Source organism: Alexandromys fortis, unplaced genomic scaffold (assembly GCF_014885135.2).
Source record: "Alexandromys fortis isolate MF-2015 unplaced genomic scaffold, M_Fortis_MF-2015_v1.1 scaffold_44, whole genome shotgun sequence".
Lineage (NCBI taxonomy): Eukaryota > Metazoa > Chordata > Mammalia > Rodentia > Cricetidae > Alexandromys > Alexandromys fortis.
Window position 1 is genome coordinate 5,221,537 of NW_026067921.1, and position 24,456 is coordinate 5,245,992.

General features: G+C 47.2%; 1 protein-coding gene across 1 annotated transcript in view; it reads right to left on the reverse strand.

Moving 5' to 3' along the window:
- The window catches only part of Itga9 (integrin subunit alpha 9), a 299,993-nt gene that overhangs the window by 114,907 nt on the left and 160,630 nt on the right, over positions 1-24,456 (reverse strand). The window contains exons 16-17 of the mRNA XM_050141583.1: positions 23,122-23,271; positions 10,801-10,877 (exon numbers count right to left, since the gene is read on the reverse strand). Coding sequence (XP_049997540.1) covers positions 10,801-10,877; positions 23,122-23,271 — 227 coding nt within the window. The remainder of the gene's footprint in view (positions 1-10,800; positions 10,878-23,121; positions 23,272-24,456) is intronic.

Below are 24,456 nucleotides of genomic sequence, written 5' to 3' on the forward strand. Positions count from 1 at the left end.
ACACCAGTAAGGCCTGTTGAAATAGGAGCGGCAGGGCTGCGTCCCGCACCCCGGCCGCCCGCATGGCTAGCTTATGCCCGAAATAATTACACGGAAACTGTATTCTATTAAACAATGCCTGGCCCGGCTAGTTCCAGCTTCTTATTGGCTAGCTCTTACATATTGTTTTAATCCATTTCTAATATTCTATGTAGCCCACGAGCTGGCTTGCCAGGGAGGATCTTAACCTGCGTCTGTCTGGAGCGGGAGAATCATGGCGACTCCTGATTCAGCTTCTTTTTTCCCAGCATTCTGTTCTGTTTACTCCACCCACCTAAGGGTTGGCCTATCAAGGGGCTTAGGCAGTTTCTTTATTAATAAGAAATCACTCCCACATCAAAGGCCAGCACTTACAGGCGGAGGCAGGAGGATCATTAGTTGAAGGTCATCCTCAGCTAACTAACAAGAGTGAAGCCAGTGAAATGCATGATACCCATTCTCAAAAGTAAAAGACAAACAACAAAAGACAAGAACACGCCCAGGAGCTAGGAACAATCATAAGGGGGCAGCATGGAGACTAGGAACAACAAGCAACTATCCCCCTAATGCTGGGAAGAGAATGTGGCTTGTATTAGTTACTCTAGGCTGCTGTGACAAAATGCCCCGGCCAAAGCAACTTGCACACTGGCTCCAGAAAAAAGTCCATACCATCAGGGAAGGCATGGCGACAGGAAGAGGAAATGGTTCATCACCATTGCAACTGCACACTGGAAGCGGAGAAAGCAACATTTGGAAGTAGGATAGGCTGTAAGCCCTAAAGCCTGTCCCTGGTGCAAGGCTCCACCTCCTAAGCCAGGACATGGGTGGTTGGGTGTGGGACTTCAGTGTCAAAGTGCATGTGGCCAAGTCTCTGTTTTCATGTTTTACTTAATGGGCTCAAAGAGAATATCAATACTAATTCTATAATAACAGTCATTTTATTATGGCATATTACTATTATTACTCTACTGTTAGTAATTTTACTTTGTCTTATTTGTAAATATAGAGAGAAAATGTGGTTTATGTGATGGCTATTCTTGGTCGTCAACTTGACTCCATCCGGAACTAACTAAAATCGACACAGCTGGGTATGCCTGTGAGGGGTTTTCTTCTTATTTTTTATATATATATTTATTTATTTATTATGTATACAATATTCTGTCTGTGTGTATGCCTGAAGGCCAGAAAAGGGCATCAGACCCCCATTACAGATGGTTGTGAGCCACCATGTGGTTGCTGGGAATTGAACTCAGGACCTTTGGAAGAGCAGGCAATGCTCTTAACCTCTGAGCCATCTCTCCAGCCCGGGGGTTTTCTTCTTGACTGAATGATTTGAAGTGGGAAGATCCTGCCTAAATCCAGATGATCTGAGGTGCAAAGATTCACCTTAAGTCAGGGTCACACCTTCTGCTGTCAGTTTTAAGGACACGGAAGGCAGAAGCCTTTGCTCTCTGTCCGCTTGCCCTCACCCTGGCTGACAAGCTCATTCCTTTTCTGCTATGAGCCACTTTTTTCTGAGTCCAGTACACACAGAAGACCAGTTGAGAATCTAGACCTGTGTACTGAACAACTATTGGATTCTTGCATTTTCCCATTAGGAGATAGCCTTTGTTGGAATAATTGAACCATAACCTATAAGCCACTCTAATAAATCCCACGTATATGAATACATATATTCATTTTATCAATTCTGCTTCTCTAGAGAACCCCAACTAATACAGTTTCTAAGATTTAAGTTTTGCTATGGTTTCAGGCATTCTCTACTAGTCTTGGGACATATTCCCTGAGGAGAATTGAGGATGATTACAACTTTCACATGTATGCGTTTTATATCCTCAACAGTGTGTACACCCAAGCCATTAAATAGAATATGCACATGTAACTGCCAACGTTCTCTTTGCATCTGGCCATGCTCTATGGATCCTTCCTAGTCTCACGGAACAGGCCCACAGGGCACTTAGCTCCAGTCAGAGATGGAAGACTCTGCAAGGCACTCCCCCATTCCTGCAGTGGGTCAGAGAGATGGTTCCTAGGACTGAGTATCTGGGCTGAAAATCCATTTATACAAAGGTAGAAATACTTTTCACGTTCCTTAACTGCACCCACCGGGGTCAGTGTTAGTTCGTAGAGTCAGGGTAAAACACTTTACTGAAGAGAAACAAATGAAAACAGCAGCTCCCTGGCAAGGTTTGGAGAAGCATAGTCAGTCCATATTATTTAAAGTGACTGTGCTCATATCCCTGGGGACTCTGGCTGCAGAACCAGCCCATTCAGTAATCCCTTTAATGGCAGGGCCAGCACGTGCACCAACAACCTTGTTTCTCCTAATGAGGAAACTCAGCCAGCCCGATGCTCCACCCCCACCCTGTCTCCTGGTCCCTCTTGGTGGCTCAAGAGCTTCCTGTCCCATCGGTGTAAATGTTGAGAGAAAGGCTGCTTCCCAGATAGCAGAGGAATTCAGAGCCTCATCAGCCTTTGCCATGAAGTCTTGGGACATCTGGAATGAATCAGGTTCATTCTCTGTAACTACTAGATTAAGGACTAAAATCCTTCGGTGGGGGGAGGGGGGCAGAGGAGTTCCCAGGTCTGTGGGCTGTTTGGAGGTCTGATGTCATGTGAGAGGCAGGGGGCTGTGGAGGAATGCCTGCCTTGGCCCTGCCAGAGAGAGGCCCACTGCCACCCTACACGGTGTCCCACACGCCTGTGCTGTTTGGGTAAGCCTGCCAGCCTGATGAGCGAAGTACTCTTTTAGGGCACATTTCCCAGTGGGTGACATCAAATGGCAACAGGTTAGAAAACAAAACAAAACAGAAAAACCCCGAAATGGCAAGTTTTCCTAATCGTACATACCTCCTGCTGTGAAGTGAGACAGCCACAGGGAAGCAGGAGCCCCAAGTTCCCCCTACTGCCCCACCCCATCTCTGGGTCTGTGAGCCCCCCACCCTACCCCACAGGTGTAAATAGGTACACGCTATTCAGTTGCAGCCATGGGGCAGGCCCAGCACATGTCCACAGTGTGGCCACCTACATGCCACCACAGCAAGGCCCTCCTCTTTGAGCCTGTGCTTTCTTAAGCTCACAGCCACTCAGGGGAACTCCCTGTGTCCTTAGGGAGCAGAGAACAGGGGTTGTCTGTAGGTGTCACCACAGGTGCTGCAGGGAGCCACAAGAACTGTGGCTTTTAAGTTTGGCTATATGGTTCTAAAGAAATGATCTGGCCTTCAAAAGAAGACCCACTTCTAGATATTACGACATTGTGGTTTCCTCTGGAACATGCTTCTCTCATACCCAGTCTTTACCCACGTGCAGGGGAAACTTCTAGAATATGTTTCTAACCTGGTTTAGTGCTGGTACATCCCACTGGCCGTGCAGTGACGCCAAGGGACCCTTTCTCAAATGATGCATGGACTGGAAAGTGGGATAATGAAGAAATCAAGCATGCAAAAATAGATTATTGTGTTGACCAAACGTGTGATCTAGCAACATATGCTTCCTAAAATAAATAATAAATTAATGATGAGTTGTAGAAAAGGATTTGAAATTTGCCACAACTCTGAGGCAGGGACATTTCAAAGTATCTACCGTATCATCTAAAAGCATCTGTCATTTCTGTGTGTGACAAAGTCACAAGACCTGAGCTTGTCACTGTGGCTTGCTGCCCACATTTGGATAGAATGTTAATGTTCTCTTTGAAGCTAATGACAATCAAGATGTGACCATCTTCCTGTCTCAGCTCACAGACGCAGATCACCAACAGGGCATGGCACACAGGTTGAGGCAGCTCCTGCTCCATGGGACAATGATGGTGGGGGTTTGTTTCAGGATGGGGAAGAGGAGCTGTGATGGAGGGGAAGGAGGTGGGGAGGGCATGCCCAGCCTTTGATGCCAGGAAGAAAGATGACAAGGGATTTTTTAAAAGGCATATAAAAATAAAATCAGCAGCTAGATATGACCTTCTTCACCTCAGTCCCACCCCTGCATCACCAGCAGCTTCACCAGGATCCTCCCACCCCTGCATTAACAACAGCTTTACCAGAATCCTTGCTCCCCTGCATTAACAGCAGCTTCACCTGATCCTCCCGCCCCTGCATTAACAGCAACTTCACTACAATCCTACAACCCCTGCATTAACAAGCCCCCCTTTCCCCAACCAGTGCTATTGTCCTTGGCTTCTCAGTCTGCCCTCATTGTCAGCCACATTCAGAGAGTCCGGTTTGATCACATGCTCCATCAGTCCCAGTCCACGCCTGCTGCTCTTCATAAATTGTTTTTTTTTTTTTCTCTCACAACTACAAGTCTGCCCTGCTGTGGTAAGTATAGTATTTAGTGACAAGAAATATAATAATTGGAAAAAAAATCTTAACAAAGTGCTAAGATGGGAAGATGTGAGGATTATAGTGGCATTGTTCTCTTGGTAAGTCCCTCGCTTGGGGTCCAGTTATTAGGACAACGATTCTGTCATCACAATCCTGCTGGAGAGACGCTGACACAGAAACCTCCCATGACTGTCTTTGAAAGCTAAAAAACCCAAATAGAAACTTTTTAGGTAAGCATGGATGGAGTTGGGGGTGGGGAAGCTCAGTGTGTGCATGCAATCAACCCCTCCTGTGGCTGCTATGGTTACTGCCTCGGTCCTCCCTCAGTGTCCTTCTAAGGGTCCCTGTTCTCTGCCATCCAGGGAGTAGAAGGTGGAACAATCCCATCATAATCTCAACAGCGGAAGGGCTGCCCATGGACTTCTCCATTGGGGTGGATTCTGCAGTGCATGTACATGGAAGGCAGCCTCAGGGCTTGGAGTCTGACAAAGAATGGGGTCAGTTCTTTGGGTGGCACACTCCTTCCTATCCCCAGCTCAACAACAACAACAGCAACACCCACGGAGAAACAAACAAAATTCAAGAGGAATTTCCAAGTCATTTTCACCACGATGCAATGGCCATAAAGACAAAGGGCATTCGTCTAAACGACAGAACACCAGACCTGGGAGCCACCACCAAGCATTTTCCTTGCCTCTGCCATTCAGGTTTTGCCTTGACCTTAGGTAAATGACTTCCAGACCCCTGGTCAGGCAGCTTTGGCTTTCCCCATAGCATGAGCTCTCAAGCAAGGCTCCTTCCTGAGCCTCAGCACTTCTTCAGGACAACAGAGTCATATTCACCTCCCAACGGTGTTCTGAAGCTGAGGTGGCCCGAAATCACCTCCGAGTGCTCACCACCCATCAGGCACTATTTTTTTTTTTTTTTTGAGACAGGGTATCTCTCTGTAGCCCTGACCATCCCAAAACTCATTCTGTAGGCCAGGCTCATCTCAAACTCAGAGATCTACCTGCCTTTGCCTTCTGAGTAGTGGGATTAAAGGGCATGCACCTCTACACCTGGTCAACCAGGCACTTTTGGAATCAGTGAAATATATATGAATTTATTAAATACTAAAAATAACCTTTTCTGGTGCTGCAGTTATTTCCCATTTTCAAGATAAGGAGACAAAGTCACATGGGAGCTGATGCCCTATCCAAGTGGCACAGCTGGCTAGATACCACAGAGCTCGTGTGCACACAGAACTTTCTTACTTTTTAATTTATGGGTATGGTGTTATGCCTATGTACCTGTGTGAATAACCAATGCATGGCTGGTGCCCAAGGAGACCACAAGAGGGTGTTGGATCCCATAGGACTGGAGCCTCCATGTGGAGCCATCTCTGCAGCCTCACAAGGAGAATTTCATAGGCTACCTAGTGCATAGGAGATGCTCAATAAAGAAAAACATGTCACTTCTGTTCTCAGCTGTGTAGCTGATGATCCTGACCACTGTTGAGAAGGAGAACAATGTGTTCCCAACTGTGGGTGATCTTGAGGTGGGGCAGTCCTCTCTACAAGCTGGTCCTTCATGGGTGGGTTTAGCCACCTTCCAACTAGCCAACAGTTCAGGAAAACACACTCTCTCAATCCCCATGAAAGCAATGTCACCATGGTTACAACCAGAGTATAACTATGTGGCTGCGAATGGTTTGGATGTTGCAAACATTCCAGTCTCTTCAAAGCCCTTAATTTTTAATTGGGGTCAGCTGTTAAGGAAGCCTTGACGTATTCCACTATCCCGGTGGGGTGCATCAAAACCAAAGTTTTCAACGCAACTGCCACAGCCTATCTTCCTTTCTGTTCTCTTCTTGCAATCATATCTGATGCTTTTGTAGACACTATGCATACCCTGACAGACGGACGGACTGTCTATGAACGGAACTGGCAGCACTGTTTCATGGAGACTGCCTGAGCAATTTCATCCCTGTTCCCAGGTATTTGTGAATGGCATGTCACAGCACCGGGCTCAAACGTGTTAAAGCTCTGGGAGTTTAAATTCAAGAGTTGAATGTCTAAGCGACAAAAAAAAAAAAACCCTGCAGAAACACAAGTTCTCCGCAGAGAAAAATAATATCCAATGGCCTGGTTGAGCCCTGCCTGTCTTGAGAGATGAAACAGGAGGAAACACCAACTACACCCATGATCCTGACTGTTCTGGGCGACCCACTCACTCCCCAACATTTCCCATCTACTTTCTTTTAAAAAACTTACAATCACATGTGTGTGTTGGGGGGTTATACACAAATGGAAGCACCCAAAGAGCAAGAAGGAGACGTCTGGTGCCAAGGAGCTGGAGTTATAATCAGCTGTGAGCTGGTAACTGAACTTGGTCTCTAAGATCAGTCAACACTGTTATCAGCGATCATGTCTCTAGCCCATCCCTCTCCTCCATCTGCCACTCAGTCTGCCCAGCCATCACAGGCATCCTTCCCATATTCTTGTGTTTCAGCTTCATGGTGAGAGCACAGAACCCACCACAGCTCGGTTCTAAAGATGAACGCAAGGCCCAAGTTCTAGCCAAGGTACCCTGGTGAAATTTTCTGGGAGCACCGTAGTGGGGATGATCTTGGCAGCCCCGAAGGCTAACTTGCCATGGATGCTGCTGTTCCTGAGACAGCTGGTACCCATGCCTCAGACCTTTTCCAGGCAAGAGGGAGTTGAGATGATGGGAAGAGTGCCAGGCCCAAAGCTTCCGTGTCACATGCTATTTTTGATGCAGGGGACCAAATGACCCTCACCACCCCGATATCCTGTGTCCTGGGCACCTAAGCATGGCTTGCTGCATCGCTGTTAGGTTTAGTCTCCTCCTCTGGGGCTCTCCTATCCTCCTGTCTTCAAAATGAAGCCCCAACTAAAGAGTGTGCTGTAATCCAATTCCTCTGTTTCCTTCTGCTTCATCTTAGGTCTCCCAAGCATTTCCACAAACCTAGATGCCCATAGTCTTCACAGGAGCCCAGATTTCTCTCATACTTCCCTCTACCCAGAGTGCCTCAGTTCTCCACGCTTTCCTTGATACGAGGCTCCTGGAGATGCTTCCTGTAAGAGTCGCTCTTCCCCCACCATCACCACCAGCCCATCCCCCCCTTCCCACACCATCCCCACCAGCCCACCCCCTCTTCCCACACCACCACCACCAGCCAGTCTCTTGGGTGGCTCCTGCCCAGACTACACAGACCAGGAGAGCAGGACCATCTGCCACTCATCTCTACAACTGTTCACAGTACCTGCTCAAGCAAGAAATGAGTGTGTGCTGCACCCCAGGCAATAACGGATCACAGGTTAGTCAATAACTAAGAAAGATTCCTCTGCCTCAAGGCACTGAACAGACCGGACCCTGTCTAGAGCCTCGTTTCCAGCACCGTTTTCTGGCTGTGTCTTCCCTTGCATGCTGGCTCCCAAGTCTGTGGTTTGGTTTCCTGTATCTACTCATCAGGCCATGGATGGTTGTTTCCCTGAGACCTCCTGTGGGAAACCAGGGGCTTTAAGAGTATCACAAAGGTGTCTTTCACGAAAGATCTGGCCGTGGGAAGAGACTGTAAGTCCTATAGGAAAACCCCTCATTCCTAAGGATGGGCACAGAGGTCTAAGGACACTGCTCAGAGTTGCAGAAACCTCTCCCAGGTGCCAGGGCTTATGCCTCTGTCTCTAAGGTAATGAAAGTACAAGAAAGGCCAAAGTCACCCTGAAAGTGTTATGGACCACAGTAGATCATGTCATGGCTCACTATCCTTTGCCCCTCTCTATGTTCATTTCCCATAAATTTTGAAAATTCACTCACTAAAGAGGCAGAGACTTTGAGTTTGGTCATGGGACATGCAGCAGCAAAGGGAACAAGGCAGACGTAGCAGTGTCCCAGTTCGTAGCCCAGGCCTGAAGAGCTGTTGCTTCTTGGCACTGGCCCTCAAACAAGTCTGACATTCTTTGAGAAAGACGATGCCCACCCTAGACCACTGGTCCCAGAGGGACAGTGAAAGAAGAGAATTAAGCTGGGGCAGCCAGGCCTAGAATCTCCCCCTCCTCAAACTCACAAATATGAAAGCATCTGCCAAGGTATAGCTAAATGCAAGCAACCTTCAGGTGACCTGCACGTGCGTAAGAGGGAATGATTGGCACTTTGTGCCACTGATCTCCCCCTACCCCGCCACGCACGCGCGCGCGCGCGCGCGCGCACACACACACACACACACACACATGTGCGTGCACACGTGTGCGAATAAATGCACCTGAAGAGGGGAGAAGAGAAATACAACCCTCTGAATCCATTCAGTGTTCGTGTTACTTCTATGTGTATGTGTTCAGTGCTAACCACTTGGACTAGAAAACCTACTAGGGGGTTCAAACCTGGAGAAAACTTGAGTCTCCCTCTCTTGGCAGCCATTTATCGCCTACAGCTCTTCACCCTGGGGTGGGGCCTTGTTTGATTGCTTCCATTCACATTGGGATTTGCACTGGTGTTGTCATTGCATGGGTTTTCCTTAGGTGACCATATCGGTAAGATGTCACAGGTACTACTATCACACGTCGGGTTTTTCTTGTCATGCTTCAACAACACTCCTGAAAGGCCAGCAATGGAAGCAACTTATGCCAAAGTGCCTTCCTGACCACGATCTTTGAGTTTTCCATCTTGCTACACAGAAAGCACAATTCACAAATGGCTAGAGAGAGTGCCAGGACTTTCCTAGCAACGCTTAGCCACGGATCAAGTGGATATTTTCCTACCACATGCGGACTTCTACGATCCAAAGTAAACCTCAGCATTTACAGTCTAGCTCAACATGAAAAGAAACTCATGTATTTTCCCTAAAATGCTTTTTTGGAAGACATACCTAAAATTAAAATGAATGAGCTGATAATTTATGAACCTTCTTTAAAATTGATGTCTCTAACTACCCCGGGAGGCTCTTCTCTCTGTTAAACAGCCCCATTATCCACTCTCTGAGTCTAAAGCAATTTCCTAAGCTTAGGAAAGCATGTGCTACTTGAAGCCACCACTCCTTCCTGAGTAAAACCAGAGGCAATTAGCATCTGAGACGCTGGGAGAAGTGTTCATGTGTGTGCACTGGGTCGGGGGCCTGGCATGCTCCAACTAAAGAAATGGAATCTTAGTGTGGTTTTTCCTTTGATGAATAAAATATTATTAAACACCCAAAATTAAAGTGTGGGGACCAAGGCACAGTGGTCGAAGTGCTCGTCATGCGGGTACGAAAACCATCAGTTTGTTTCCAGAGCCCATAGGAAAAGCCAGGCTTGGTGGTCATGCTAGTAATTCTAACACTGTGGAGGAGAGAGACAGGTGACCACAGGGGCTCACCTGGCCAACCTGTCTAGACTAGTCAGTCGATCGTTCTAGGTTCCCAAGGTCATAGTGAGAAAAGCCCGCCCCAGAAAACATGTGGTACAGTTCCTGAAAATGATACATGTAACATTGACTTCTGGATCCACAGGCACACATATAAATGCACCTCCCTACACCTACACACACACAGAAACGCGACAATGACATAGCACTGCAGCCAGGCATGGTGGGACATATCTGCAATCCCAGCAGTCTAGAGGCTGAGGCAGGTGAGGTGCAGAGGCCAGCCTGGGCTACGGAAGACTTTATCTAAAACAAACATGCAAAAGGACAAAAAGGTCCCAGGGGTGCGTGTCATCACTGGTTCAGGCAGGGCAAGCGCCCTAGGAAACATTTTCCACAGTTCCGTGAATGCCGACAATTGCTTTGAGAAGCGGCTATACGTCTTGTGGAGGGGGTTCCTGGCTCCAAAGCTAATATAATCTTTCAGAAGGCGTGCTACAAAAGGAAACCATTGTCTGACATGTGGCTGACTCAAGACAAGCACCACATTCTAAAGCCTACAATGAAAGGCTGGCAAAGGGGAAACAGAAGGCTTTGGTGTGGTTCATCTCTAGCCGTGGGGGATTGGCGGACTATGGGAGGAAGCCCTGAAATAATAAAAGAGACCGCTTGCTCTGCCGGGCCTGCTGCCCCCTTCCTTCACCCGTCCTGCTTCAGAGACTGTTCCACTGCTAAAACAGACACCACTGTTAAACGTCAGGGGAAGAGATGAGAGAAATTCTCACATAATACTATCTTAAGTCACATGGGACCAAGCCCAGGGGTCAAATGCTGGCGGTTTCCCATGGTGCAATGTAATTAATGTCAAGTCCCCTCTCAAAACACAAATAAACAAAAATTATCAGGAGCAGTCCATTTTGATTTGGGGTGAAATTGCAAACTGAACCCCAGATAATCCCTCTGGTAGTATCTGCTATTAAAATTTTGTTTTTAACATATATTCTAAAACCAACTCATAAAATATCCTATACTGCTTACCCTGTTTTGCTTGGGGAAATCTGAACTTCTAGGCTTCTTGGAACAGCGTCATGAAAGGAACAGCATCGTGAGGGGAACGGTGACATACCTGGAAAGCAGTAGTTTCCCCCGAAGCTGGAGGTCGGCCGCGCAGTCCTCAGACCGGCAATTCCTTTCAAAAACTGTCTGCGGGAGAGAGAACGGGAAGGTTGGCACAGAATCTAAATGAATGAATAACGGCCAACTGTCTACTTCTCAACCAGGCTGGTCTCTTCCTCTGAGTCCCCCAGGCTCTCTCCTCACAACCCCAGGAAGCCAGCTCCTTGGCATGTGGAGGGGACTTTCTCAGGGCTCCAGGGAAGCCCAAGGCCATGAGCACATCCGTTCCCTGTTCTCTAATTCTCAGCTTACTGGGTGCTTGTAGAAGCAAGCAGGAAAGGCTAGCGAAATGGCTCAGTTGGTAAGAACACTTCCTGTGCCAATCTTAGGACCTCAATGTGAATTCCCAGGTCTCTCGTGAAAAGCCAGCCATGGCCACGCATGACAGGTGCCTTTCAGCCCGAGCTGGTCTAGGAATCTTTCAGATGAGCTCAGATATCAGTGACCAACCCTCATGTAAAGCATCCTGAGACTTCAGGCTTCTTGGTTCTCCATCTTCCCTCTTTGGGAGGAAGAAAGTCTTTCCTTGAACCATTTTCTGCATGTTGAATTACTAGTCCCAGAGGAAATGTCAAAAGGCAATCAGGCCTCCGAGCTGACGATGCAAGAGGACAGGGATATTTTAGCAGCCAGTGGTAAGCAGAAAACATCACTTCTCTCATCAGGGCTGGGCCTCAACAGTCAAAGCCCCACTCAGTGCTGGGGCCTGAAGTTCAGTGTCAAAGCTAGCTTGAGTTCCACAGATCGAGGGATGAACCTGAGTGAGTGTGGGCCTGTCTGTGGAGTTTGGCCACACAGCGGGTTTGGCCATTGGATGAGGTTGCAACTTCTTCTCCCTAAAGCATAGGAGGATGTAAGCATTTGTCCCTCGAGGTCTCCATCTCTCTGATGTTCTGGTCTTTGAGAGCATCCTTGCTGCTCGACAATGGAGAAGTTTCACAACCCCAACAGCTTTATTGTTGCAGTAGGAGTCAGAAACTGCCCTTCATTAGCTGTAATTTCTCAAGCTTCAACCTCTGTCGAGGACATGCTCAGTTGGCAGGTTTCCTTCCCCTCCCACCAAGCAGAATTCGAGGTGACTTGTTCTCTTCTCAGACTGTCGGTCCACATGGCTTCTCAGGATGCCAGTGTGGACTTCAGCAAGCCATTGGCTAACAGAGAGTCTAGACTCTACCAGACAGGGCAATTTTGCTCATGGAAATTCATGATCCCATGCCACATTTCCAAAAGAATAAAGTGTCCTAGCCAACATTCCCTTCCTTGATTATCATGGAAGTCTTGGGGAAAAGAGCAACTTCCTGTGTTCTTTTGGACCCTACAGAAGCAAGAAAAAAAAAAGCCAAATTCCAAAGTGATTTTAATAAACATTTTCTCTGATGTACCATCACCACCATGGAGGAAACTGGGGAAGAGGGTGTGGGGGCTGTGCAGGTGTCCAAGGTGAGAAGAAAGGAAGGCCCCATGTGCTTTAGGGAAAGGGAAAATGGAGGCAAATTCAACAAGCTGATAGAACTTAGGGACCATCGTGAGCATGGCCCTACTGAGTCAGCCTTTGACCTGACTTTACATGGATAATTTTACATTTTTCTCCATTTTTTACATTTGGTCCTCAAAGCCTAGACCCATTTCTAATCATGTATCTTTCACTTCACAGGAAAGTGAGATAGGCATGGGATGCCCCAATACCAGATGCCTATGCATTATCAACTTGGAGTTTGCTTGTTGTTTAGAACCTTTGTTGTTGTGTGATGACTTCCTTTGTGTTGAGACAGGCTGTGATTCCCAGTCTACTTTCCTGATACAGAGGGATGCTACCGCAGCTTTGCCTCATAAACGCTACCATCCTCAGTTGCACCGTGACTGAAAATGAACTTTATTTATTTATTATTTATTAGTGAGCCTTTTATAAACAGCATGGAATGACCTACGGTAATGGGAGGAGATGGGATTAAAGATGTAACTGGGAAGAAATGTGGTTGGGAAGACACTGTGGAATATTACTTCAAGGATGTAAAGATGTGTTACATTTGTTTAGGCTGCATTTGTGTAATGATGTAAAGATGGGCTGCTTTGCCTGCCAAAGGCACCTGATTGATCTGACAAAAAGCTAAACGGCCAATAGCTTGTCAGGAGAGGGATAAGCTAGGTGGGGGTGGTGGGCAGAGATAAGTAGGAGGGGAAATCTTAGGGGAGAGAGAGAAAGAGAGAAAGACAGAGAGAGAAAAGGAGAGGAGGAGAGGAGAGGAGAGGAGAGGAGAGAGGAAGGGAAGGGAAGGGAGGGAAGGGAAGGGAAGGGAAGGGAAGGGAAGGGAAGGGAAGGGAAGGGAAGGGAAGAGAAGAGAAGAGAAGAGAAGAGAAGAGAAGAGAAGAGAAGAGAAGAGAAGAGAAGAGAAGAAGGGAGAAAAAGGGAGAAAAAGGGAGAAAGAGAGGGAGATGCCTAGGGCTAGCCAGTCAGGCAACTGCTAGTCAATCAGACACAGGAAGCAGGAAAAGTAGGGCATACAGAATAAAAGAAAGGTAAAAAGCCCCAAGGCAAAACATAGATGAAGAAAAATAGGTTAAATTAAGTTGTAAGAGCTAGTGGGACAAGCATAATGCTGAACATTCAGAACTAATATTAAGTCTCCATGTCTTGATTTGGGAGCTGATTGGTGGTCCAAGTTGATTTGGGAGTTGGTTGGAGGATGGGTGATGGGAAGGGGTGGGATTGGAAGGGGTGGGATGGGAAGAGGAGGTGATGGGAAGGGGAAAGAATGGGAAGGGGTGGGATAGGAAGAGACAGGATCAGAGGTGGCAATTGGAAGAGGTAAGGACTGGGGAAAAGAATGAGATCTCAATCCATCTGTCAAGTTTTGGGTCCTGTCCTTCTGACCTCTCTTAAGCCAGCTCTCCCATGCTCCTCCTTTTGGAGATCTTGCATATTTAAGGTGTAAACAAGTGAGCACCCTGAGATTTCCTCACTGATGGCGAAACAGCCCTAGGTGTGAACCGGCTTCAGGGTAGATGAAGGTGCTTTTCAAGAATCTGCACCGAACATCTCCCAAGCTACTTCCAATGACATCAACAGCTTTTCCCACATAGAAGCACAAGCTAATGGCTGCTTCCCTGCCACCCAGCAGGGTCTATGGTGATTGTGAAAGTTGTTACCATGTGACTTTCCAAGCCAACTCCATAAAAAGCAACAGAGCTTTCTCCTAGTTGTTTGTTCTTGGAACTTAGCTTTTCTGAGCCAAGGAAACCCCAGCTTTCTGTAAAGAGGTCCCCATGTGATCAGGCTGTCATGGGAGTGGGACTCTCAGGGACCTCAGAGCCCCCGATCAGAACCCAGCAGACATGAACTCTGTGCAGAGAGATGAGGTGGCTTGACTGAGGCCTGCCAAATAGAAAATTCATGAACAAATCCACCATTTCCCTCATTTTCCTCTCTGCTATTGATATTTAGTTTCATTCCATTGTGATCAGAAAACATATTTGGTATGAGTTCAAGCTTTGTTAAGATTTATGATTTGTGACGATTTATATCTTCATGCGCATTCTTCCCTGGAGAACATTCCTTGTGCACTGGAGAAGAGTGTGCGATCTTCTGTCGTTGGGTAGAACACTCTGTGCACATCCGTGGAGCTGGTCTCCAGTGCTCTTCAGCCCCTGCTTCCTTGTTGCTGTGATCGTTTGAATTAGAATGGTCCTCATAGGCCATCTGAATGTTTGGTTCCCAGTTGGTGGACTGTTTAGGAAGGATTAGGACCTGTGGCCTTGTTGGAGGAGGTGTGCCACTGAGGATGGGTGTTGAGGTCTCAAAAGCCCACAGCAGTTCCTGTCTCCATCTCTTTCTGCCTAGTGCTTGAGGGTCAGATTTAAGCTTTCAGCTGCTGCTCCAGCACCATGTCTGCTTGCCCACTGCCATGTTTTCTGCCATGGAGGAATGGACTCATCCTATGACACTGTAAGCAAGCCCCTAATTAAATGCTTTCTTTTCTAAGTTGCCTTGATGGTGTCTTGTTATAGCAACAGAACAGTGCCTAAGAATCAGTGTTCTTCTGTGTGTAGTCTCTATCCATCAGTGAAAGTAAGGCACCAGGATTGAGTTCTGCATTCCTGTCAAGGTCTCCTTACAGAGCTGCCAATAATTGTTTTACACATATAATTTACTGGTGTTGGGAGCTTACACGTTGATAATGTTTCTGTTACTTTTATTACTATGTAAAGATCTTCACCCTCAGAGGCAGCTCTTGCCCTTAAAGTCTACTTTAAGTTCACATGTGTGAACCACACTTCCTTTCTTCTGGTCAATGTTCAACATATGTTTTCCTACCTTTCTGTACACTTGTTGGTCACAAGTGAGATTCTGGTAGACAGTTTGACTATCTGTATATGTTTAACACATTCCATTATTTCATATCTTTTTACTTGCAGGAATTTAGTCTATTTACAGTAGTTAAAGATAAGGTTACTGTCTTTTATTAACATGTATGTGTGTTGGTACATGGATGTATGCATGTTCACATGTATGTGTATGTTGAAGAGTTGATTATACTCCCATGCTTATTACAGCACTGTTTACAACAGTGACAATATGGAAACAACCTATCAACAGGTAAATTTAAAAAGAAATGACTCAACATACAGACATTCCTCAACTCCTAATGGGAGCCAAATTCCTCAGTGGCTTCCCGTGTAGCAATAGATTTAATAATCTATTACCAATCTAATAGCCTTCCTTAAGTGGGTGTGGTGGTTTGAAAGGAAATAGCCCCCAAAGGGAGTGGCACTATTAGGAGGTATGACCTTGTTGGAGTGGGTGTGGTCTGGTTGAAGGAAGCCTGTCACGGGTTTTGAGGTCTCATTTTTGCTTAAGCCACGCCCAATGAGACAGACCACTCCCTGATGCCTATGAGTCAAGATGTAGGATTCTCAGCTCCATCACTATGTCAGCCTACACTCCACCATGACTCCCCATGTGACAATGGACTGAACCTGTGAACTGTAAGCCACCACAATTAATAAGAGTTGCCATGGTCATAGTGTCTCTTCACAGCAACAGAAACCCTAAGGCAGTCGGGAACACTAAACACTAAAGAACAGGAGTGGGAGGCACAGTTTAAAACTCTAGCTGAGTCGAGCCCCTTAGTAAACTGGGAAAGCAGCTGCTTTAAGGGTAAATTAAATGGGATGTACAATTAAATCAAGAGACCTGTGCCCAACATTAGTGAGCGGTTTTTTGTGTGTGTGTGTGTGTGTGTGTGTGTGTGTGTGTGTGTGTGTGTGTACGCGCACACACACACGTCTACCCATGTGTATGCTGAGGTTGAAATCTGATTCCTGTGCCTGGACCTGGATGAATCTCTTCTGGGAAAATGGCCAATTTGTTTCCTCGGAATTGACTCTGGAAGGCAGGAGTGTTGGCACACTGCGGCTTCAACATGCTGGATGAGGACAGTTTCCAGGAATAAAGAAAACTTCTTAGCGTGAAGCACAGAGAGGATGGCTTTAAGGTAATGGCCCCCTCCAGATGTTCTTCCCAGGGAACAATTCTAACAGCTGTAAGCTTGGGCCCTGAGAAACTTCTCCAGTTACTTTTACCTGTCCCCAAAGTCTTCTGGGAAAACCCAAGTGCGGTATGTCGATGAGACTGCCAAACTCAGCTTGGCTGCAGTCTTCCCCTTGCCCGCTAGCCTCTACCTGCTGGGCTGCACAGCCCCGCCTGCTCAGCTCCCTGGAGGCAGCTTTCCTAGCCATGAGAGAGGATTCCGTTTCTCCTGGTTGCAGGAAGCTAACACCTCTTTCAGGAGATAATCACTTCCTGCCTAGGGCTTCTGATGGCTGAGGACCAGCACCCTATAGCCCAGGTTTCTGTGCTGGCTTCTTCCTCACCCTGCACTTCACCCTGGATACTTCTGCGGATTACACTTGCGTTCAGGAAATCCTTTTTCTTACTTCTCACTGAATTCGTACTTTTTTTTAAAAAAAAAAAAAAAGATGGGGCTAGCAATTTTTGGCCGATGCGAATGAGATAGGACATCTCTGAGCCTGTGGCCATTGTGGTCTCTCTTATAATGACTCATAGTTGCATTGTGCAGTAAACTGGCTGTGGACATCACAGGAAGGGATGGGCATGGGTGTATGCTGACAGCCTTTTTCTGTTTTCATGTGTGTATGCATGTGTGTGGGCATACGTGCGGAGGTTGGTGTTGGGAATAATCTTCGGTCATTCTTTTACCTATTTATTCTGAGGCAAGGTCTCTTGATAAACCTAGACTACAATGATTGGTCTCCCCAGACAGCTTGTTCAAGGGTTGCCTACCTACGCCTTTGAGGGCTGGAAGTACAGGTGGGCTCCCAATCCCATCCAGAATTTATGTGGGTTCTCGGGGTCTGAACTGTGTTTCTCAAGCTCTTGCAGTAAGCTCTTTGAGCTACCCCCTCACCCACCCCCATGGCACTCAGACTTACACTCGACCCCAGGCCATGGCTTACTGACTCCTGATATATCTATTTAGGTAATGAATTCTTCACCACCTTTGGGCTTGGGTTTGGAGACAGATGAATCTGGTTCTAATGGCACCTCCCTTTGAGTCAGAGCTGTGTGAGCTTTTCCCATGGTGCTAAAGCAGCAATGGGGACATGGAACTCAGGGGGAGGAAACTCAGTGTGTGCCCCAGATGCTCAGGCCTTGAGGGACCCATTTCTACCATCATATCCATATGAGAAAAATCTTCCCTCCTCAAGTTACAGGACGGATGAATCTTAAATGTGTTTGTTAGTATCCAAGAAGGGCCAGTTTCTCAGACACGGTGATACTTGCTTTAAATTCAACTGCAATTATGTAAATGGACTGTACACTGTAAATATGGTTACTAAGGCAACCAAGTCCCAGGATGAAGCCTTTGAAAAGTACGATGATTGGGTTGGGTGGGAGTAAATGTGTTTCAAATCCCATCCAAGGGGACTAATCAAGAAGGCTCTATTTAAGGGAAAACAAGCAAGATGTATTCCAGTATGCAGTGGGACTTCACAGTGGCTGTCTGCCTCATATGCCAGCACCCTTCCATAAGTGACATTTATGGCCTGGCATTCCTCCTCCAGGTGTGACAGCTCCAGGTACAAGAGGCCCCATCCATGTGAAATTTGTGTATGAAATGACACCTGGTGTCTTAATCATTGTTCTCCTGATGTGAAGAGACACCATAGCTAAGGTATTCAACTGGGGGCTGGCTTATAGTTCAGAAGTTTAGTTCATTATCATGGTGGCAGGGAGCATGGTGGCGTTCAGGGTGCTAGAACAGTGAGTGAAAGAGATATCTTGATCCATGGGCAGAGAGAAAGAGAGAAAACGGGGCCTGACATGGGCTTTTGAGACCTCAAAGCCCACTCCCAGGGATGCCCTTCCTCCAGCAAGACCTCACCTCCTCTAACAAGGCTACACCCAGTCTAACAAGACCAGAGCCCCAATCCTTCTCAAGTAACGCTATTTCCTGATGGCTAAGCATTCAATGATATGAACCTATGGGGGTCATTATTCAAACAACCACATCTGACATGGTATTTAGTATTTTAAAAATGGGTCTAATTGCCCTAACCTGAGAGTAGGTTTCTACATCTCAATTCTGTTTGTATTTTATTTTAACAAAACCCACCATAGCCTTTCGTAAGGGGTGTTGTAAGAGACAGGGTAGTCACGGGAATTTCAGCCCTACTTCTCCTATGCCCCAATGGAGGAAGGTTGCTTTTGGTTTTGCTATTGCTGTTTTGTTTTGAGACAGGGTCTCATTATGGAGCCTGGACTGACACAGAACTCTATGGAGAACAGGTTGGCCTGGAACTCTCTATGTAGACTAGGATGGCTTTGAACTCACAAAAATCTGCCTGAGTGTTGGGATTACAAGTGGGTACTACCACACAGGACCAATGACAGAATCTTCTCAGCCTGGCTTGAACTTTCTCTGTAGCTAAGGATGGCCCTTGAACTGCTATTCCTCTTGCCTCTGCCTCCGAGGGCTGGGGTTCTAGGCATGTACCCACTACACTGGGTTTACACTGTACTGGGGAGTGAACCCAGGGTATCAGTCCATTCTAGGCCAGCACTCTAACTGTCGGGCTCCACCAACCCCAGTGTTGATCTCCTTCTGCGTCGGTCACCTCTTCATTGCTGTGACAAAGCACCAGAGAGGAATGGAATGACACAGCCAGCATCTTCTCTCTTGCCATCTCTATTCCGTCTACTTTGTGTTTTGAAAAAATAGACTCAGAAGTGCACACACGGGCCAAGGAGGGATCTCCAGAGGGGCTCACAGCATATCCCATTTCATCAAACAGCTTTGCGGAATGACACAGGCCTTTGTTCCTTTACAAGGGCTCTTCCGACGGACACACTGGGCCAGGTTTTGAGGTAGGTGTTGGGGAATTCATAGCGATTGTGGGAAGGCAGATATCTGCATTTGCCGGGCTCCACTCTAGTGTGGGAAGCATATAAGTGACAGTCAGAATCCACCGTGGCGGGGCTCACGGAAAGGCCAAACAGGCAGCTGAGTTGGGGGAACTGAGAGATGGTTCTCTGATCTGAGGTAGCAACATTGAGGCTGAAACCTCAAACACACAGGCTGGCCTGTATGATGATCAGTGTGGAATGTTCACAGAAGAGGGGTCAGCAGGGCCCAGGGCAAGAAGAACCTGGTAGGTTCGAGAATGGCTGGAATGCAGTATGTGGGCGACCCTGGAGAGTGCTGGGGATCGAGGCACCACCTTGCAGGGTCCTGGGACTCTAAGAGGAAAGCCGTGGCAGGATTACTCAGGGACACAGGTGCGAGGCCCAGGTTAGGTGACAAGCCACATGGCCCGGCCTGGGAGGATGAGGACAGGCAGACGGGGAGGAAAGAGTGTACGGTTTATGTATTATTTGAGCTTGTGGTGACAGAGACGGTTCCTGAGTTCTGGTTAAAATCAGCTCTGCTTCCTGGAGTGGCCCTCACTAGCAGAGCATTGTTCTTCCCTTTGAACAGAACCGTGAGCAGAGCCAACATCTGGAGGACACATGGAGGGATGGCGGAGATCATTAAACTGACTCGATTTTGTTGATTTTCATAATCAAGCAAAGAAGAAAAAGCAAGAACCGCTTCCCTAGAAAGAGTCTCAGGCTCCTGGACAATCCTTCCAATCTAAGAACAATATTTTTCTTTTCTTTTAATTTCAGCCGGAGAATGACATGACTGAAAATGTAAGCCTGTCTGCTCCACCACATCCATCCCGTGCTGCGTTCTCGGAAGGGAGAAGCAGTTACCTACGTCTGTTCATCTTTATCGTGGCAATTATTTCTGTGTCTCTAGGAAGCATATTGATATGATGGCTTTATTTGCCAGATTAATGTGTTATCCCACTGGATTCCTTACCACAGGTAAGGGCTGATGGCTCCCTCCTATCCGTCCCATCTCATGGACAAACCGCTACTCTTTGCTCTTTTCCTGCTGTGGGTCCCAAACCGGCTGTGCCAGGCTCAGCGGTCAGCTGCTCAAAACACATGCTAGCCCATGTCGTTTCTGATTTAGTGTGAACTCCCTTTTCCTTTGTCAATGTTAAGTTTGTAAATGTTAAATTTGTAAATGTGTACAGGGATACTCATGTGTGTGTGTGGGGGGGGAGGTAGGGATGCTCACATGTGGGGGCTTCAGGTTGACCTGGACAGTTATCCTTGATGACTCTTATATCTCATCCATTGAGGCAGCGTGTCTTAATCAAATCTGGAGCTCACCGATATGGCTAGTCTCTCCAGCCAGCTTGCTCTGGGATCCCATCCACCTTCTCATGATTGCATGGCAAATCCTTCGGTCACTAAATCATCTTCTTTACTTTTGAATTTTCTTACATGATCCTGAGAACAACTGGGGTTGTTGGCATGGGGGCCACTGAGGCCAGTATTCTATTACTGACCTCTGCAGTCGTAAGTAATGGACAGCTATTTTTTTTTTGTTTCATAGGGTTCTGCAGTCTCTCTTGGCTTACTAATTTAAAAGAGCTGTTAAGAGATTAGGATATTAAGAGAACTATCACCCGTTTACATCTGCCTAGTCAACCTGATGACATCTGTGTTTTATGCTGTACTGTAGCTCTGACTGTGGCTTGGCAGCAGAGACTGAAGCCTGTAAGTAGTGTTCATGTTGTTATGTCTACACGATTCCACAGCAGGGCCCAGGTCTGGAGTGCGTGTCCTCCACAGGGGCCAAGCTGAATTCAGGAATATGTGACTTTAACGTATAGAGAATCATCTTCTATCCAGGCCCTTATCTTCCTTATACTCTCCCATTCACTCCCTATCCAGTTTAAATTGCTTTATATTTGAGCCATGGCATTACTGGGCATGTGGCTTTTAAAGATTTTTATTATTTGTGTGTGTGTGTGTGTGTGTGTGTGCACGCATGTATGTGCACATGTGTGCAGGTGCTCTCAGAGGCCAGGAAAGGGGACAGAATCCTGGGGCTGGAGCTACAGGTGCTTGTGAGCCACACAGAGTGTGGCATTGCAAAGCAAATGCCTTCACTCTGAGAAAGCTTTTACAGTCTCCGACAGGGTGTGGTGACAGCCACCTGTCTTCCCAGCACTTCTCAGCCCAGAGGCTGAGGCAGGAAGACCACGAGTTAGAGGCCAGGTTATGCTACATACAAGTCTGAAGGTCAGTCTGGGCTATGCAATAAGACCCTGTGTCAAAAAAACAAAATAAAAATTTATCATCTCTTTTATTCCCTGAATAGCCTTTCACCTTCTAAGTCAAATATTTTATTTTCATTTCAATTGGCCTTTCTTTTTCATGTCCACATTTCCTCCAAACTCAGTTTTTCTTGGTTGCCAATGCATGCTAAGGGCAAATCACCGATCGATAGGTCTATAGACACGTTAGGTGGAAGGCGCAGGGATTCCTCTGGGAAGACTGGCTCATGCTCATAACTCAAACAGTTCCACGCCAGCTCTTCAGACACGATGCACATCATCTGTCTGGCTGATGCCTGCCAATTAATTAACCTGGAGTGACCAAGAACGACATTTTGATACCAGTCTTTCCCTGTATCTCTGGCTCAGATAAGATCATTGGCTGTCCTAGCCCATAAAGGTTTTAAGATGTTCTTCATCCACTTCCATTCTCGGATCCTGTAGGAATGAGGGGTAGGTCCAGGGAAAGCCGGCTCAGAGCTAGCAACACTGACTAGAGCTAGCAAGTATCCCCCTGCTCAGGACGGAGGCTCGGCAGACACAAAGGACGCTGAGATGAATCCTAACTCACCAAGTGCTGACCTCACGATACAAACGCCAACAGATTTTTTTTTGGATAGCAAGACTTCCTCTTAGGGAGCACAGCAACACTAGGACTAGGGATCTACTACTAGGGGTTACAGAATTTATTATGAATGCCTGCTCCTGTGTGCCTGGTTCCTGTGGAAGTCAGAAAAGAGCATCAGATCCTCTGGAACAGGAGTTACAGGTGACCGTGAGCCACTGTGTGGGTGCTGGGAATTGAACCCAGGTCCAGTGCTCTTAACAGCTGAGCCATCTCTCCAGTCTCTAGCCTCCAGAGTGTCTGAATCTTTTTTTTTCTTCTTCAAGATTTATTTATTTATTATACATGCAGTGTTCTGCCTGCATGTGTGCCTGCAAGTCAGAAGAGGGCACCAGATCTCATTATAGATGGTTGTGAGCCACCATGGAGATGATGGGACCTGAACTCAGAACCTTTGGAGGAGCAGCCAGTGCTCTTAACCATTGACTCATCTCTCCAGCCCCTGATTCTTAATACAGAAGGCATCTTACTGCCTTCTCTTCTCCCTGGTGTCTTATTCTGTGTCCAAGCGAATGGCAAAGCTTGCAGGCCACCCTTCCCACTGTGCTTTAAAAGGGAGGCTCATGCTTTAAAACAAAAGGAAGCCTTGCCCAGAAGTGTGTGTGTGTGTGTGTGTATGTGTATAGTGTGTGTGTAGTGTGTATGTGTGTGCATGTGTGTGTGGTATGTGTGTGTAGTGTGTGTGTAGAGTGTGTGCATGTGTGTGTGTCTGTGCGTGTGTAAGTAGAGAAAGCTAGTTGAGTGCTGACCATGAATACATATACTCATACTCTCTCTCTCTCTCTCTCTCTCTCTCTCTCTCTCTCTCTCTCTCTCTCTCCCCCCTCCCCACCCTCTCTGCTGTTCATGGTGGCTATCACTCTCTGCAGTGATACTGCGACCTAGAACAGAGGGCTACAATCAACCCTTGCTCCCTAAGTTGCTTTCTGCCAGGACAGAACAGATTCTAACCTGATTCTTCTGGGCGATCTTCTGTCCCTTCTTCCAGCGTAGCACTGGGGTCAGATCCGGCAGTTCCCGCTCCTCCTCACCAGTCTCCTGTGCAGCCAGGCTGTAGGCAGCTTCAAACACGATGGGGCTGATGACATCCTGGACCCTCCGCTGCAACCGCAAACAAGGAGGAGCATGAATGGTGAGCATCTGTGGATGTCGGGGCAGCATCCCGCCAAGCATAAAGACTGGCCTGTTGGGCTGCTCACCTCAGGTGGTCCTCACACCACCCTCACAAGCTGACACATCACCGCTTTCGTCTTGTAGGCAAGGTAAGTGAGACCCAGGGCAAACGCCAGCTTGTCCTGGTCTCTGTGGACAGGCAGGGATTTCTCAGCTTACCTTGTACGGTACTAAATCATCTTCTCCAGAGCATATGGAAAACATTATCTAATTCGTCACCCATGTGTGCTTAGATGCTAGTTGGTGGCTGGGACAGCATCCGTACTTGACGTTAACCCCTTTTGCGCTGGGATTACAGTTTTGTATCCGGGCAGGGCACCCAAAAACACTGATGTGAATGGTTTCTGCAGCAGGTTAGCTGTCTTTGTAGTCAGATGCACACTCTGCACTCATTATTCTAGAATTACAAGGATTTCAAGGCCCCAGGAAATGTTCTACTGGTAGCCACAAGAGGGGCAGGAAAGCTGTGTTAGGAAATCTCAAAGCCCCACTCCCTGTGACACACTTTCTGCATTAAGGCTGCATCTCCTAAACATTCCCAAACATTCCCAAGCATTGCTGACTGGAGACCAAGTTCAAATACAGGAGCCTATAGAGGACATTTCTCATTCCATTCACTAAGGAGGGAAGAGAAGAGAAGACACACGGTCTAACAAGATGCCAGATCCATGCTATGGCTTCTAGAAATGAACAACACACTCCATGCCCTACCACCACACAAGAAAGGACCCAGGAAGGGACAAGGCTCAGTTCCACAGGACACAGGCCTGGTAACGACTCTGACCTTTTCAACTTGTAAGTTCATGGTCTTTCTTGTAGTGACACCGCCTCTGGGTGACGAGAGGCCCCACATCCTCACAGGTGAGAATTAGAGGCGAGAGTTGTCAGCAGTCTTACATCAAGGGCCAGCACATCATCTGGGGTGGTCTTCCTTAGCATGGCAAGGCTAAGAAGATCATCACCCACCGCCAGGTCTCTCTGCTCTGTGTCCACCGCGGGGAGTATACATGTGTGGCACAGGAAACTGAGAAACACCTTATAAAAAACAAGAGAAGCTGGACAGGCAAGGGAGGCCGCCCATCCTAGGAGGCCTGAACACACAGCCCATGAATC